General features: G+C 33.7%; 1 protein-coding gene across 6 annotated transcripts in view; it reads left to right on the top strand.

Annotated features, from left to right (window-relative positions):
• Positions 1-18024, top strand: part of LOC113502594 (netrin receptor UNC5B-like) — a 128374-nt gene that overhangs the window by 79404 nt on the left and 30946 nt on the right. For all 6 annotated transcript variants that reach the window (XM_026884215.1, XM_026884216.1, XM_026884219.1 and 3 more), the window contains 2 exons: positions 6789-6988; positions 10154-10232. In XM_026884215.1, the coding sequence (XP_026740016.1) occupies positions 6789-6988; positions 10154-10232 (279 nt within the window). The remainder of the gene's footprint in view (positions 1-6788; positions 6989-10153; positions 10233-18024) is intronic.

Genomic DNA, 18024 nt, shown 5'->3' with positions numbered 1-18024 from the left:
TCCTAACACTATCTCGCCCCATACTTTCGTGCATTACACAAGACCGACAGCGTCACTGGGTATTATATATTAAGCAACACAAACCGAGATTAGATCAGAATGTAATTCACAACATTCAATGCTCTCTGCAATTGCATACCCCATTCGTGTTATTGAACATAAAGTTTATTGTATATCATACTTATAGATAGAAGTGGAACAACGGTTTAAAGTTGAAGCAGGTTTGCTCAGTCATAAATTGTGATATTAGATATTAGTAAATTTATTATTGTAAGCATTGCATGATGCGAGGCTAAAAGAAAAGTTAGCGTACAAGAATTTGAAATTGGTGAAAGTTTTAAATGTATGTGCAATGCATGACGGTAATTATGTTAGTAATAAACAAATCACATGACTTTATGACCATGGAATTGAGAATTTGACTTAATTGACCGTAGAAGATTGTCAGTGCCGTGGCCTGAAAAATGGTTCGAAAACACTCTGTGACATTGTAAATAATTTTGCACGCCTTATATACTTTCGCAATTCTTGTTATTTTATATCACCTGAGCAGCTTGTATGTCCAAAAACTGATTCGCTGTAGTTAATTAAAAAGCTTAACAAATCGGCGATTCCTTTGAAGACGGTTATAAATAAAGACCAGCTGCTAGTTTTACCAAATTCCGTTTTTACACATTAACCTGACTAGAGATACCACCATCCTATTTCTGAAACTGTGAACGAACAATTAAAGCCGTCAGGAGTTAGATTTAGTGCGTGCTTACCACGTACAGTCTCTTCGCACAATTAAGAGTCTGTAATGTCTCTCTCGATTTCAGTATTGTGTATATTTAGACGTTTATGAGTTTCCTCTGAATATTACTGGATGACTGGTTAGCGTATGACTTTTATTAAGAATAAGAATAAGAATCTTTATTTGCGTGAAACATGGTTTACAATATTGGTGGTAATATTAATAAATGGTTCAGCACATTCCGCCATAACATAGGCATGCAAATATTTTCTTAGGTTTAGGCCTAAGTACACTAAATTTCTAATTATAAATTGTATTAATTATATTCTATTTGAAATAATATATTTAAAATTCTTTAAAATTATAACATAAAAAATAACACTCTAAAATTATACATTACATCATTACACTCAAACAAAAACTAATACACACTAAGCAAAAAACCAAAACAAATAAAATGTAAAACAAACAATTAGGTACCTTTCAAAACATTTATTATTTGTGACTCATGAATTCTGAGATACTATAAAAAGATTTTTCAATAAGCCATTTTTTTAGTGCTCCTTTAAACTTAGTAAGTGGTAGTTCCCTTATAGCTTTAGGTAATTTGTTATATATTTGGATTATCATCCAGGAACAATTTCTTTTAAACAGTGTCGTTGATATTCACTTTTGGATTTGTTGAGTTAGTCCTTATTTTGCTCTTATCTCGTCAGAGATGGCAGTACATCTTTTCTCATTTGATTCTATCAGCGTAAAGATTGACTGATCGGTTTTGGCTCTGTTTTAAACTCTTTTTATTGCCTTGTTGTAATTTAAATTATCTTTTTGATTGTCCGAACTTCAATAGGTAATACATGAAATTTACCAAATAGTTTCATTAAAATTACATTGACTCGTCTCTTACTTCACACTCGCGTTAAGACGCTACATGCCCATTATTTCCTAAAATACACAGTGTGTATTAGGTACATCCTTACTAAAACTCGAAAACAGTATCTATGAAGCTATTAACAATAATAGATGAATAGTAAGTGCGCGTAAAAGTGTCACAGTTAAGACTCTTACCACGATTTACTGGATCCAAGTCGGAATGTGATGTTTTTAAGTTTACTACCATGGTAGGGGCTTTTAATGGATCGGTAAACGCGTCGCATGTCTATATTTAACTTTCATTGATTGTGAACTAAAGTTGGCTTTTAGTTATGTTCATTATTGGTTATTAAAGAAGTAGGTGTACTTACCGACGTATTGGCATTTAAGTTTGTGTTATGGAAGGGCTGAGTGATGAATTGTAATCTAAGACAATCTTGTAACACCTAATGATATTTTTTATAAACCATAAACATGTTCTAACTTATTTTTACTTCTCACTTTACTACTGTCTCTTCGAGTAATTTTTTCCAGATTTCTTTCTCCTTGTACATATTTACCAGAACCAGGTAAACAAGATACAAAAGAAACAAGCATTTCGTATGGAAAAACGAAAACACAAAAATTCCATTATACCAGATGTGACCGTATATTCATCATCAAACAAACTTTTTACTGTAAATAAAGGTGTCTAGGAAAAGAAAAAGACTTAAATGAAACCAGTGTTGCTGCGGATATAATTCAATGTGAGCAGACATGAAAAACGAAGTTTGGATGCGAACTGGATTTTTGGGAACAAAGATGTAAAATTGCATTCGATGCAAAAATATTTCGTACCATGGAATTTTACCAATACTAGTACACTGTTTGGCCGATAGAAAAGGTTAAGCCGCGCTCTTCGTTGTAATCCCGTGGATGGGCAACATTTGTAATCCACTGAACGTGCTCCATAACTTCACTTGCAGCAAATATCCTATATAATATTCTGTATCTATTACTAGTCCTATAGAAATAGTAATATTTTGTCAATCAGACGTACTTTAGAAGAGTGTTTGCTCTGTCCATGCTCGTAAATCTTCAAAGTTCAAATAGATTGAATTATTTAAGTACCTAAGTTATAGCAACCACTTGAATAGTCACCTAAGACGTATCTCATAAGTTTTGTATTTATTCAAGCTTTCCCCATTATTGTTAGGACGATGCATTAAAATGATTTAGTGCAAGTAACGTGAATAGAAATTAGTGCTATAAATAATTATGGTGTTTCTAAGCTATTAGCGGGCTTGGTGTTTATGCAAAATTCCGTAACTGACTGGGTTTAGCTTTCACTGATTCGAAAATTTTCCTTAGGGTATGTAAATATGAGTTTAATGTGTACCTGCTTTCTTAAGATATATTTTATATTATAATCTACATGATATACCAAATTAAATATTTACACCATCATAAATCCAATACTAATTTAGTACTTTTTTTTTTATCTCAACTCCCATTTACTTACTGCGTCATTTATATCTTACGGACAAACATAAAATTCCCAATTCCAATAATTCGTTTGTTATTTACAAATTTTTGCTCACAACCGGAGATCGAGATCCTGGATCTTGCATGATGAATTGAAAATGAATCCGCAAGCGATAGAACCGAATCCAGCGTTCCTAAGTCCACGGTCGAGTAGGTACGAATTTCGTAGAGGAAATGAAACGCGCGCCGTAATTTATGACTCTACACGAACCCCCGGATCTACCTAACACTTATCATTTACGCCCATCAGACGTGGAGTTTAAAGTTACACGGAATCTGGAGTTTTTATTCGAAATTATTTGGTTTGTGGGTTAGCGGCGCGTGAAAGTATCAGTTAGAAGCTTGTGCAATAGAATCATGTTTTGTGGTTAAAATAAAAAATCAAAACAAATACTTGTGTTGACACAAAAGACATTAAAATTAATATCAGTAACTATTCCGTAATCCCCAGAATCATGACTTGCGAATTTCGTTCTTGGAATCAAATTCGAAGATTTAGTCAAATCTCGACGAATGTTGTAAGTAATCCCCTAGGCCTCATTCACTACACCCCTGAAACAGGTCGTACTGTAGCGTATTCTTCGGAAACCACAAAGCCAATAGCAGTATTAGGCACTAAAGTTATAGGGGGCGTCTCGGGCATTGTTCCAATTTCAGTCTCTACCTGAGAATTTTCAATTAAAACCACCAGTCACCGCCGTTTGGGAATTACTGGCGGTGGTTTCAGAAGAGGTTTACTACATACTTGCGATAATGTGGCTGTAAAAGATGGTTTTATAGCAGTATTCTTCTAGTAAAGCCTGACATAAGTACGTGAGGAAATTAAACGTAATGTACCTAGAATTCCGTAGAATATTTCTTTTAGCTAACTGTTTGGTGTGGGTTAGTTTGTTAATAAAATCTCGAAATGACCCAAAGATTCTGTTTCGGTACTGTCAAAGAGACACTACTTAAAACAAGATTTATGTCTAGACACAGATCCCAACACAACTAGTACGTAACAAACTGGGCAATGATATCTCACTGTCTCCTCCACAAACATTTTCTTGGAAACTAACCAGCGCTAGGTTTACTGATAAAACTTGTCTCCGCGCCGGCAGCGACGTTATTACCATTCATTTTTCTTCTGAAAAGAACGGAAAGAAACGTACTGTGTTGAAATACACTGACAAATAATATCACTTCAACATGTTTATAAGTTGCAGTCGCAGAAAATTCTCAAGTTTTCACCTCCATAGTGCAGCGATATCTTAGCTGTGAGAGCAAGTAATGGAGCGTACACCCAACAGATTTATGGCCGCACTACATTTAACCACTTTGGAGTTGAGGGCAGAACATTTTGTGCCGACTGTACGCCGTATTAGTTTTCGCAGTGTTAGAAATTTGTTATGTTTTGTGTGGGATACTTATTTGAACGATTTATCTTTGTCTCCCATTTAAGGAGTTACCATCAAAAGTTGCCGATGTAACAAAGACAACTCAGTGATTGATTTGTAGATAGCATAAATCTAAGACAAAACAGACACTATCAATCTAAGTAAGATAAAAGAGGAACATTTGAAACAAGTCTGAATTACAAAGGTCGCCAATAGTGATGTCATTAGAGACGTCTGGACCTGAAACCGAATCGCAGTCGACATGAATATTTCATCAAGTGATTAATCACGGCTCCATATGAGCCGACTGTAACTCAGTGCTATGTTCAAATTCATATATGCAGAGACGGCCCAATATTTTGAAGAATAAGTACTACCTAACTAACATTAGGTATAATTACGAATTCAAAAAAGTTCTGATAAACAAATGACTGTGGATTCAAAATCATTCACCTCATTAAAAAAAGGCTACACATTCAACCATATAATTTGACGCAGCCTCAGACAATAATTAAGATAGCACTCAATTATACGGTGGAAACACACCAAAACACCGTTAAATTGTTAAATGAAACGACAATTATCGGCGTGGGTGAAACTGTCGCGCATTAACTATATAATAGAGTCTCGTTGCGTTTTTATATTGTGATTGACGTGAGAAGGTTTGCTTTTGAAGTAATATGATTGGTCGGTTAAATGTAATGAAGATGTTGATTGGACTTGAACAGGTATGACGATTTAGATTTAATTTCGGGAACAAAAACGTTGTCTTGATATGTGTTATTTGTATTCAATCTCTTTATTTCTTTTAACACTATCAAAGCATTTTAGTGCCGTTTAAATAATGACTTCTGATTTAGTGGAAATTTTGGTTATCTAAAAGTAGTCGTTTCTCCCGTGTTATATTTTCTATTTTAAACGCAAGAAGGCACTGTTATACTTATAAAAATTAGCGGATTTTTTTTAACATCGTTATTCGCAGAGCGATATTTTTTACATACGACATAAAGGCATTAGATTACAGTCTTATATTATTACATTGTCATGCCAACCACCCGCTTGCCACAAATTGGATCAAACATCTTGCGTAACGTCATTGTATCATTGAATTAGTTCAAAAGCTTTTGGCAATAATCGTCAGCGTTATATTAATTGTTATTGACGTATAATTGTTATGTTATTTACTACATTATTGTTATGTAATACACTACTGTTGCGTCGATATTCATTCAATTAATTAAGACTTTATGCGGGATGGGAAAAATGATTGATTAGATTCCTGAGAACGAAAATATAGGTCAATTGGATTATTGTTAGCGACTTAATGTCGTTCACTGTATTGAGTCTGTTTAAAGGGAATGGGTCTGGAATATACTCTGCTTAGATAAATGTTTCACATATAATTGTCTTATTCAAATCAAATCGCTTAGCTATAGAACTAGTCAAGTCACGTCATTGTAAAAGAAACAGACATACCTGGTGCATCGAAAACCCTCTTATTTGAAGTCGGCAAAATTAAGACAATTTATTGTCATCGCACTTCCGTGTATTCTTATATTTTGATAAAACGTAAATGTTTAATGAACTAAAAATAATGCAGAATGTTTCGTTCTTAAAATAAAGGACTACCAACAACAAAAGTGTTTCATTCGTGAAAGCATTTCCTACGTATTTTTGTTGAACGGTGAAAAGTAATTGATGTCGGAATTTCGCAAATGTCCATTGACTTCGTCGTTGTCTGTATGCTACTCGAAATTCGCATTACAGTAAAGCTGTATTCACAAATTCCTCACACTTGCGACTTTCAACGGTGTATTTATGAGTTTTCCATAAAATTTACAGTTGGAAGTTGCAAGTATTTGTGACTTTTGTAAAAAGCGGTAGCTTATGCTGTTACAAGTTATGCCTGAAAGTATAACCATGTCTGTTGACATTGTATTTTGATAGAAAGAACTAACTGCTAGTAACGGATAATAAAAAAAAGCTTTGTTAGTTGTTTAGTATGATGAGAATGAAAAAGCCAAATAGAGAGATGAAGAATTCTTACTTTGTAAGAGCTAACTGAAAAAAAGTTTTATGTTAAAAATAAAACGACTCCCGCACTAAGGAATTTAATCCTCAGACCAGACCACCCAGACTCAGGACACGCATTCGTAGATCACACAAATGTTTGTCCTACGCTTCTATGGAACCCGAGACCCATTGCATTCAGTTGGCTTGGCGTGGTAACCCCAACCACCTCGTCTATCCGTGCAATCTAAACAAGTTTTTTTTTCCAACAGATCTCAAGAAACCTTTCGCAATATCACCAACAACGACGTCAGTGGAGGCAGGATCGGCAGCTTCGCTCCGGTGTTCCCCTCCCGCCGCCGCCCCCGCCCCGCGCGTCTCCTGGCTCAAGCACGGCCAGCCACTGCAACAAGACCACAATGTACTGATCTCTGCTGAAGGAAATCTACTCATTTCTAGGGCTACTTTGCAAGTAAGTGTTGATTGATGAATGTTTCAATAGGAGATAGAAGATACGGTGTTAACTTCATAAAAAAGATTTATCGGGAGTGTCTGACTAGTTTCGGACAGGAGTCCTTAATCATGAGCTAATGCGGCGTGTATTCGTATCGATCTCCATACTGGGATATAAAAACTAAGAAAATAAGACTCACCAAAGATTTAGTGCCAAAGACTCGAGACAGAACAAAAAATCTGAGACCATTTGTGTTTCCGAGAATTATCGAATCACTTAATTAAAACTTTGCTGGTCCAGATTGCAGATCAGACCAAGAACATAAAATAAATATATTGATGATAAAAATTAAATCGAATTAGCTTCAGATCCAAAAAATAAACACATCGAGAACAGAACTGCAATTGAAATGATTATGTAAACAAATTATTTGGGGAACGAGCTCCTTAAATTCTACATTGCTTCTGAGAATTGTTAAATAAAAAAGCGCATACAAAATCTGGCTGCGAGATGTTTTGACAAAACAAGAACGATACAGACAAGACAAGACGAATCAACTAAAAGGATCAACAATCCTTTCGTTGATTTGTCTTGGGTTGACTTTCACACGACCTTTGCGTTTAGTCACCATTGTTCAGTTTTTCTTTATGGGATTCCTGTAATCTCCTCCGACTATTACAAAAAGATATATTTAAAAAGTATTTGGAATTGTTTTGTATTTGGTGATAAAAGTGTAGCAGTGACTTGTTAATTCCCCAATGGTTGTAGGTCTCTTGACCCCGGAAACCAAAAAGATCATAATGATATAAATTAGAAACATGCTACTGAACCACCCAACGACCAGCTTCCCAGATGTACACCGTTTATGGTCCATAAATTAAATGCCATAATACTAAAAGCTTCATAAAATACGACCACAAATCCAAACAATAAGTACGAACATGATCTAAGAACAGTCGCGTTATGAACACATGTCAATACTAGGCCAACTATTTGTATAGTAATAAAATTATCTGTACAGACACTTGAAAATAAATCTTTAGTCGTTCCAGTAGAGCAGAAGTTTCAGTGATCCATACTTGAAATGACTACATCAACACGTGGCCAATTTCGAAGAAAATGAAGATTATAGGCAAACAAATAACATTGTGTTACTTATTTTTGTACGCGATGTAGCATTCCATTTATGATATTTTCGATTACATTAAAATCAAGTTCGATTTGATATTCTAATAAAATAATTGGCGTATAAATTATAATTAGATTATCAGAACCATTGAGACAACATTTCAATAGATTTAATTTAATTAAAGACGAATTATTATATCATAATTTGTCTGTCACATTTACAACTTGACACGTAATCTCTTGTTGGCGGGTTATCATTACGTAAAATCTTATGTCGCAGCATTAGTCGTACATGAACGCTTCTAATTAAATCACCAATTACATTTAATGTATGTACGTTCTAAATATACGCATTTTCTAACTTCAAGACACGCACCTCATTAAAATGCTCCTTCAAAGCGTCAGCGCGCACAATCGCATCATCTTGTCGCACGATTGCAAATTATTTATTTTATCTCTGCGACTGCGACTAATTAGTCGAGCGCGACAGACGTTTATTAATTGCGACACAAGTCGCTGTCGGCCGTGCGTTCCTTTCCTTTTTTTCGACTTTTTGTCGTCCAGTGTTGTCTTTCAAAGCTGCTGGATGTCCTGTGATAAAAGTGTTAAGCTTGTGTTAATCCAATTATATATTTTATGGAAAAAGATACGTTTTATCTTTGGCTATTAATTTAACTTGACCCACGTATTTTTCTTATTTAATTTCTTGTTTGGTTATACTGCTTTCAGATTTGCTGGAAGATAAAAATCGCCAATTTATAAAAAGTGGTACGATACCGATTTGCGAGATTATTCCAAGCCATTGGCCTTTTCGGTCATGTTATTAGTACATACTATGTAATGGAATTATCAGTGTTGCATAATAATATTATACTCGTACATTTAACATTACATTATTAAAATAATCCTCGGATTGCTGTTACAAAAATGTCGTCGTAAACATTTATCAAGTCCAAACGTTATGACAGTTTGTTGCATGTATTTTTACTGTATTTATAAAATGAATAAGAGTTAAAAAATCCCGCTACTATATTTTCAACCGCATCACCAAATAATGGCACAATCGCAAATAACTCATTCCATCTCCGGTTTCCGCTACGCAGCTCTCACTAATTAGGCACTGTGAGCAGACATGGATTAATTGCTGCCACTGTCAGTCGCTCTCTCATTGTGGGTTCGTGTGTAACATAATCTTCACAAAGGTGTCTAGAGCATTTTCTTAATGAATATGATCGTAATGTGTTGTACGTCTTTTAAATTAATGGCTCCCGTCCTTTGTAATTTTAACACATTCAGCTTTTCGGTTGTAAAAATATATTACGGAGATGGGTGCTTTAATGAACAGTTTTAATTTATATTTTGCCCTTTAAAGCAATGCGGGCGCTAATTTAGACTGTTTTACAAATATTTACATGACGTTACAAAACGCTTATGGTATAATCATATATGATTAGGTAAAACCTTAATTAACTCTTTTGTTTTTTATTTTACGTGTTGTTGACGGCTCCTCGAGATATACCTATTTGATTTTCAAATGTTATTTTAAGACAGGTTCTATCAAATATTCTTTATGTTCATCGCCTCCTTGTAAGCTATCTCCAAGAATTCAGGTTTTAGTAATCCAGCCATTAAGCTGAGTCTATACCTTTTCTCCTTAAGCTTAGCCGTGATAGTTGGATAAATAGACGTCCGTTAACTTTATCGACCTCATAATAAACCTTTATAACCCACGTGCGACGCAGATTCCTGTATAATCGTGGACATTATGACATCTTAGATTAAGTGCAGGTCGCCAGCCATTCTAGAAGATTAGCAAAATATATGTGATCTTATAATTGTGTTGGTCGAATCCTTTTCATGGATGAATTGAATGATTTATGTGAATTTGCTTTTGTTGGTGTGTTATTGCCATTCTTGCCTCTATAAATAGATTCACTGACGTTAATCCTATCGTATGTCTTGCGTTATGGCTGATCTCTTCATGATCAAGTACGTTTACGTTTATTCTCCATAAAATTGCCACTTGTTATTTTTAACGTTATTTGTTTTCGACAGGATATGGCAAACTACAGCTGTGTGGCTGAGAATATTGCTGGCAAGAGGATCTCCGAGCCTGCTCTTTTGACCGTCTATGGTAAGTTAAGAGATAAATAGGGATCATTTTTTGAAATGCGAATTAAATAAATGTTATTGATACTTATATTGATAAGCATTATTACTGCAAACAGCATAATAATTCTCACATCATGGAACTTGAATGAATCCGTTACGTAACTTAAAGAAAATGATTGAAAAAGGTTTTGTGATGCTTCATTCATTTAATATTGTGAACTATAAATCATTATCGTACGTAAGTATAAATATGTATCTAGGTAATATTATGAGTAATTCTTTTGTAGTATGTACCATGTAATTTACAAACAACGTTTAATAGTTACAAGACATAAACCAGGAAGTAAACCAACACTAAATTCATCCAGAATTTATGTATCCTTATCAAATCCATAACTTGAAGTAGTAAATACCGCAGCTATTACCGTCTAAAGAGCGTTAGACAATTTAATAGGTACACCTCACCCAGCAAGTTATGGTTGCACGTTTCATTATTTCACGTATAATTTATCAGACAAGCTGTTTAACGCTCATTTCACCCTCGGTGTACGTAATAACTATCTTTACTTCAGTAAGATCAAAGGGCATAAGCCGATAGCTTGCAATTATAGCGAAGCGCGAGCGCATGGGAGAGTCATTAGGGACGCCTACGCGATGCAGGCGCCATCTAACTGATAGCAATCATCACCTTCGACTTGCACGTCCGAAATTCTGTTTCGCATAGATGAATCATATTTAATTTTAGTACCGTGACTAGCGGCTGCAATTTCTGGTATGTCGTTAGCCTGTGCATGCTTAGTACCACTACAATTGCACGGCAAATTTATTCCGTTCGATTCATTTTGACACTTAGTTTCAGAAAACCGTGTTAGTATAATTCCAGATGTTGGAAATGACAGCAATCAGATTTGTTTGAATAAATATTAGTTTGACTAGTAAAACATTGGTGTACACATAACTGGACATTATCTAAAGCATTTTCAGTTTCGAACACTACACTTAACTTATCAGCAATCTCATCAATGCGTCGACCACAGTAACCAACGTTGCCTTACAAAATTTACGATCTAACGCTAACTTAAATTCATCTATTAGCCTAGTCGACTCAAAACTACCGTCTTTCAACAATTCCTTGTACTGTAATTGTTCCATCGCACCAATTACTTCTATTAGAAGGGTTTACAGTCTTTGTTGTTGAAATGTATCGTTCAGTCGCAAATTGGGCTATATATCGTCATTATAGTGGGGCGTGGGCGGGTGTCGTCGTGCAGTACTTTTTATGCTGCACGATTGTATAATGATCTTGCTTGATTGTGTTCTTTGTTGTCGTGTTGCACGTTTATACTTTTAAAGAAACCTTTTTATTTATTCATTTTATCTTTCGGATTGGTGTTTATTGTTATTGCTGTATGTGGACAGTTCAATAGTATTATGTAATTCTATTTAACTTTATTGATATCATTCAAGAATATTGTTTTATTTTTTTAAGGTTTTGGCGTAGTTAGGTTTATTAGTTAAATGAATATAATTTACTTTTAAAAATACATTTCTACAATCTGTCAATATTAACTGATTCCAAAATACTTGGGATGACAAATTTTAATGTTAAAAAAAAACAAATACGTCATTACATATTTTTATTTTAAACTTATATAGCAACAAGTTACGTTTCTCGTTTCCGAGAATAGTACTCCATCACTATACCCAGTAAAAGCACTAAAATATCAATAAAACTACAATTCCCCAAAACTAGAATTACTTCTACAAACTTACCATTCAATACGTGTTTCGTGTGCATGACGTATAAATACGTTGGTCCAACGAATAAAAAAACGGTTACATTAATTAACAAACAATGTGGTGACCTGATGTTGAATCTAAAAAAGGGTGACGAAACCCTTGCCTATTAATTAGTAGCGTGTATTATTGGGTTCCGTAATCCGATTGATGTAATAAAACTTTTTATTTGAATACCTTAGTTTTATTTGGTAGCTTTGAGATCGTCTTGTCGCGGTTAATATCTTTTTTATTAGTGGTTTTTTTAAAGAAAATTATAAAATACTTCTTTAAGCGTCATGTTGATTTCACAAACATAATTTATTTTTCGTCTTTTCATGAAAAGAACCAAAAAGCAATCGACTATTACGCAACATACCTGTCAAAAACTTAAAAAACGTCCGTGTTTGAATCATTAAAGCAAATGTTAACATCAGAAACAGCTGTTAAACATGAAAATAGGAAACGAGTAGATTCAACGAAACTTAATAAAACCAAAGTCAGAACACTTCGGATAGTTGGACGTAAACATGTTGTAAGAGGCATAAAATCCCAAATTTTATAGATACCTCAACCGCTATTAGAATGTAAGACACTTTATTAATATTAACAGTATCTTAATAGTTTAATAACAAACCCGATGCGACGAGGCAATCAATTTTTATTGAACGAACTACACTAAAATTATACTCCGCGGGTGGCCTATACTGAAAAATTAATTCTTTCATTTTCAAACTAATGATAATTGAATATTTATTGTAATTTTTATATTAAAAGCAAGTTAATCGAACAGCAGAAACGGTTTGTTCTATGTTTTAATTTTTAAATTGAATTGTGTCATCGAAAATAAATAGTTGTCATTAATTAAATTTAATAAAAAAACATGAGATTTCTATGATTTACTCCGATGAGATGAAATTATGACATTTAATTTAAATATTTTTTACATTCGATATTCGAATTGACAATGGAACAGGAAATAGTATACTTATGAACTAAGAATGGATTGATTCATTATAATCTACGAAGATTTGCATAAATTTATTTTGGTCACTTTATTTATCGCTCAATTTTGGGAAGGTGAAAGTTTATTTCTATAATTGACTGAGGTGTCATATTCACAGTCATTTTTCAACGTCACTAGTCCCAATTTCGAACTTAAATTTTTTTAATAAAAGTCGACACTTAAATCAGTGTGGCACTAATACTCGTTCCATACCATAATACCCCACGCCTGTATAATATTCCTGTATTTAACATAATTTCGTTGTACGCTCAGATGAGCCGTGTTCTCTCGATTTACGTCCATCCTAACTCACATTTACAGTCGCCTATTAGCCATAATTTAGAAAAAACGCTTGTATTACTTGTAATATACCATGTATAAGCACCAGCTACATTTTTATTATTTTTCTTCGTTACACGTGATGAAATGTTGGTAGGAGTATATTACGATACCTACCGCGGCGCTGACGTACGATTTATTTTTTGAAAAGGCTAATTTTTAGTAAAGCATTTAAGAGGTTTAAGTTGAACAGGTTTTTGCTTTTAATGTTGTTAAAGTGATTGTTACTGTTAAAGGAAAATTGATGCACTTTTCGTTATGTTTATAAGTTTGGCTTATTCTAATTTATCGTTGATGACGTTTCGTGGTGTCAAGTTTAGAGTCTCAGATTTATTCTTACAATTGTTTCATATGATCATTTAACATAAACTTTCAAATGTCTTATATCAAATATTGGCATACTTATTATTATTTCTTGTCGTAATTCCGTTGCTAATATGTCAACCTATCCATCAACTCAGGTGATAGCAATTCCCTTATCAGTCATTCTTGGTATCGGTCATCGACAGGCAAATTCACCACTGTCTGTTTATTCAGAGATAACTTATCTTTTAATCAAATCAGCAGCTATGAGCTTAACTTTATCTGCTGTATGTATTTGCATGAAGTGTTTGCTTAACTTTACGCATAGATACTGAATGATTTGTCTAAACGGATACCCAAGCGGTGGTTAGATCCTCGCGTAGGACATTTTGCGTTTAAGTTGCATTTGTGTGATCCACTTGTTCTTGTGTTGAGATTTGAAATGGTATTTTATTTTTGTTTTATATTCTCTAAATATAAGAAGGTTGACCCGTTGTAACAACGTATTAATAATCAATAAGGTAAAGGATACAACTAATTAATATTTAAGACATGCATTTTTCATTCAAAGTCGGAAACCATTTTGGTTTTATAAAAAGAAAACAATTGCTACACGCTATCTTTGGTTTCACTACAGTTTACCACATACCTACTAACTTGTAACTGTGCAAAGAACTAACCCTAATTACACGAGTAAGGTCAAATAAAATACAAGAACTATTACACAATTTAACACATAATCAAGATAAAACACTAATACAATTAACGGGAGGTATCGTCACAATCCGCAGCTTTTTAAACGTATGTATTACAAGAGATGTTATCACCCACCGGTGTATTATTAGGCTGAGGTATATTCTAGGTAGGTCGTTAGGTTACAGGAGTTGCACGCTAGTTCGCGTGCTTGCTGATCTTCAAAAAAGATATAGCATACAACGCCCTCTGGTTCTGCCTGTTACGGAACACTTTTTAGATCTTGATTTCAAATTTGTTTTGTGTTGAGATTTTGCGTGAGTTTTGCGTTGATTTTAGATTGTGTTTGGTTTTGTTCGTTAGTATCGTTTGTTTTTAGAAGTTGTTTTAAGAGGTCCGTATTAAAGAGTAAAGACGGAACCATATGACTGAGGTTTCGCTGTCTGTCCGCACTTCCGTCTCCCGTCGCATTAACGGTGATAGGTAGATAAAGATCATGGTTAAGCAAAAGTTATGGTCAAACATTTTTCGATGGGTGAAATTTTACCGACCAATTTAAGAATTTGCTATCCGAATATTTTGTTGTTTTCGCTCGCACTTGAATTGTTTTTTTAGTTTACCTTTAAAAAAGAATTGATCTATAAAAATCAGTGGATTGGAAAGAAGTGGCGCAGCGCCAAAATCAATGGAAGATGGATGGGCATGCTATGTAGTTAAGACTAGCTATTTGGCTAAAACTAGTTGTAGAATTTTACAAATAGATAAAAAAAAATATTTATATATTTTTTTGGACAAAATCCATTATATGCTATAATAAGAAATTATGAAATATAATAAATGAATCTTCACCATCTTGTAGGCTGTATTGTACTTCAACACCTACACTTGTCAATATACCTTAGACCCGATTTCTACTATATTTATAAGGTGGGCTTACCGCCATATTCAGAACTCTATGGCATAATTGCGACTGAAAGTTTTCCAATACAAAATAAGGCTGAGATAAATTGATACATCTTACCTTATTTCTGTCGTATCTACTTTATAATGTATAAGTACCATTATGTATATATCTAAAATATTAGAATTTGCGCAAACATTTTGGAAACTTAAGCAATAAATAACTATTATTCAGTAGCTTTTACCGCAGTTGTCCGCCTTTTTAGTATAATTTAATGGTAACTATGATGGTTTACTGACGCGTATTTAGAAGGATTGCCCGACTAGTTTCGGACCCAAGCAGAGTCCCAATCATGAGGACTCTGCTTGCTAAACTTTGAAGTAGGATATTCTTAAGATCTAACTTATTTTTAAGCCTGTTTATCTTGAAATTCGATTCACTGAAACAAAGGTACATCTATAAAGGTATACGATATCTATATATGATATATATATATGATATCGGTACTCATTTTCTTATAAAAAAAGTTTCATCCAAAGTAATATTTCTAATACACAGGATATAATTTCCGGCTAAATATAATCGGCTCTATGTGGTTTTTTTATCAACGAGTATCTGAACTTTGATTTTCTTCTTGGTTTAGTAGAAAATAGTTTATTAATAAGGAAGCTGTAAGGCAGTAATCGTAAAAGATCTTTCAATGCTATTAGACAACTTATAAACAGACTTATATATATATATATATATATATATATATACTACTTTTATAAATATTTATATATATATTTTAATGCATACAAAATGTAGAAAAATAACATTCTAACACAAAAAATATATTACATAGTTCATCACACAAACATTTGTCCTGGGTGGCAATCGAACCAACAACCTGCGGTATAGCAGTCAGGGCCACTAACCACTGGACCATATAGGTAGCACGACATAAAATAGTTCCTGTATATACATTTTATGAGAAATTGATTTGCAGTATACTAAGTTGGCCTATTATTTTATTATGATTTCTTAAGTATTTCTATAGTATCCAGGAAATGGCTTGTGCAAGTCGGGTAGGCAATCGCCCCGTATAAAATACTCGTACATATTTAATTGAAACTAGTACTAGTAATAAAAGTTCAAGTTTCAATATTATATACATTTTAATGTAGGTATACTTGTAATAGAAAAGCTTGAATTGTGTGTAAACCGGTCATGAGCCAGTCGGACTCTTGATACTGAAAGCTTCGCACAAAATCATTGAAAGAAAAACAAAATTTCCTACCAATCACTGCATGACTTCGTAATAATATATACCTTGGTAGTAAAGTTTAGCGTCTGGGTACGAAACCCTATAGATACAAAAAATATTGTATTATTACTGTACTCTAGCTGTCTTAAGCTTTATTTGTATCGCAGCCTTTATAGAATTATCACCAAAATGTGATTAGGTGTCCTGCAATCTGTGTATGATGAATTTTATTGCTACGCATTGACACATACTGGCCAAAACGCGGGAGACGTAGGACCGCGCTTCAGGTTTAATAAGGAAGACTATTTTGTTATTATAATTAGTCCACTTCCTAACCAAGGAGGTGGGTGTCCATGAGAACTGACATGAGCCACTGACTGCCGCCAAAAGCCAATGACAACCTATTTAATTATTTATTTTTCAAATAAATAAAGATGGCATCTCGATCCCGCTCGAGGCATGGGCTCTGCTCATATTAATACTTTTTATTAGAGTAGTAAGCTAAAAAAGTGACGCGTGAGGTTAATTTTTTTCGAACTCCGATAAAGAAGTTTCACTTCAAAGGGTGACCTGCAATTTGAACGTTTTCATACACACATAAAAGTAACACCCAACAATGGGTTTTTAAAATAAGTTATCTATGTAAATGGCGGTGCGGAAACCTGTTCAGTGTAAACCACATTATTACTATAATTAGTTTAACAAAAATTCCCAGAATCAGCTGTTCGCGTGTTAAATTAAGTTTTTAGGTTTAAAATATGAAATAGCTTTTTCAGTAATGAATAATTATTTTCGCTGTATCTTGGTCATGCTTTGATTATAATATAAATTATCTTTTCTTTGAATTTCCAAGATAACTTGTTGTGGGTTATAGGTGAAGAAACGTTTGCTTATAATATGAAAAGATAATTGTTCATTGGTACCATTTGTGTTTGAATTTCGGTTTAAAATTACTTTTTTTATTTGAATACTTAACGATACCTAAGACAGTTACGATATTAAAGTAAAATTGTACATCCTAGACAATCCTAGTGTAATATTTCTAATATTAAAATCTGTTTTTAAGAATTCTGAGAATAAAAAATACAATAAGGATTTTAATGCTTATGTCGAAGGAGTTTCACAAACATTCAATTCACATACCTATACCACGACACAGCTTGTATTCGCAAATCAAAGTCCTACACACCTCCAAGACATGAAAGAATGACGGCATATCATTGTTTCCATTCTAAGGATCCACTTTAAAACATCTATTTGCAATATTTACTCGTTCTATGCAAACGCCGCTATAAGTTGTTTGCTAATATACTAGACATTTAAAGCAATTTCCATTCCAATAAATAAAATAACTGACAACATAAATTACACCTCGAGATTTCAAATAATATTTTAATGTTTATTTTGCATTGAATTTGTATACAGTTAACTATGGTCTCTTAGGATACGACTGTTATTGTGTGTGGAAGTAAGAGAACGCTATACGCACCGTAGTTCTATCCTGCTTCTACGATGGTTGCGGATGTGATTGGAGGGATTACATTACAGGC

The sequence above is a fragment of the Trichoplusia ni genome, chromosome 17, assembly GCF_003590095.1.
Source record: "Trichoplusia ni isolate ovarian cell line Hi5 chromosome 17, tn1, whole genome shotgun sequence".
NCBI lineage: Eukaryota > Metazoa > Arthropoda > Insecta > Lepidoptera > Noctuidae > Trichoplusia > Trichoplusia ni.
This window is presented reverse-complemented; position numbering and strand designations above follow the sequence as displayed.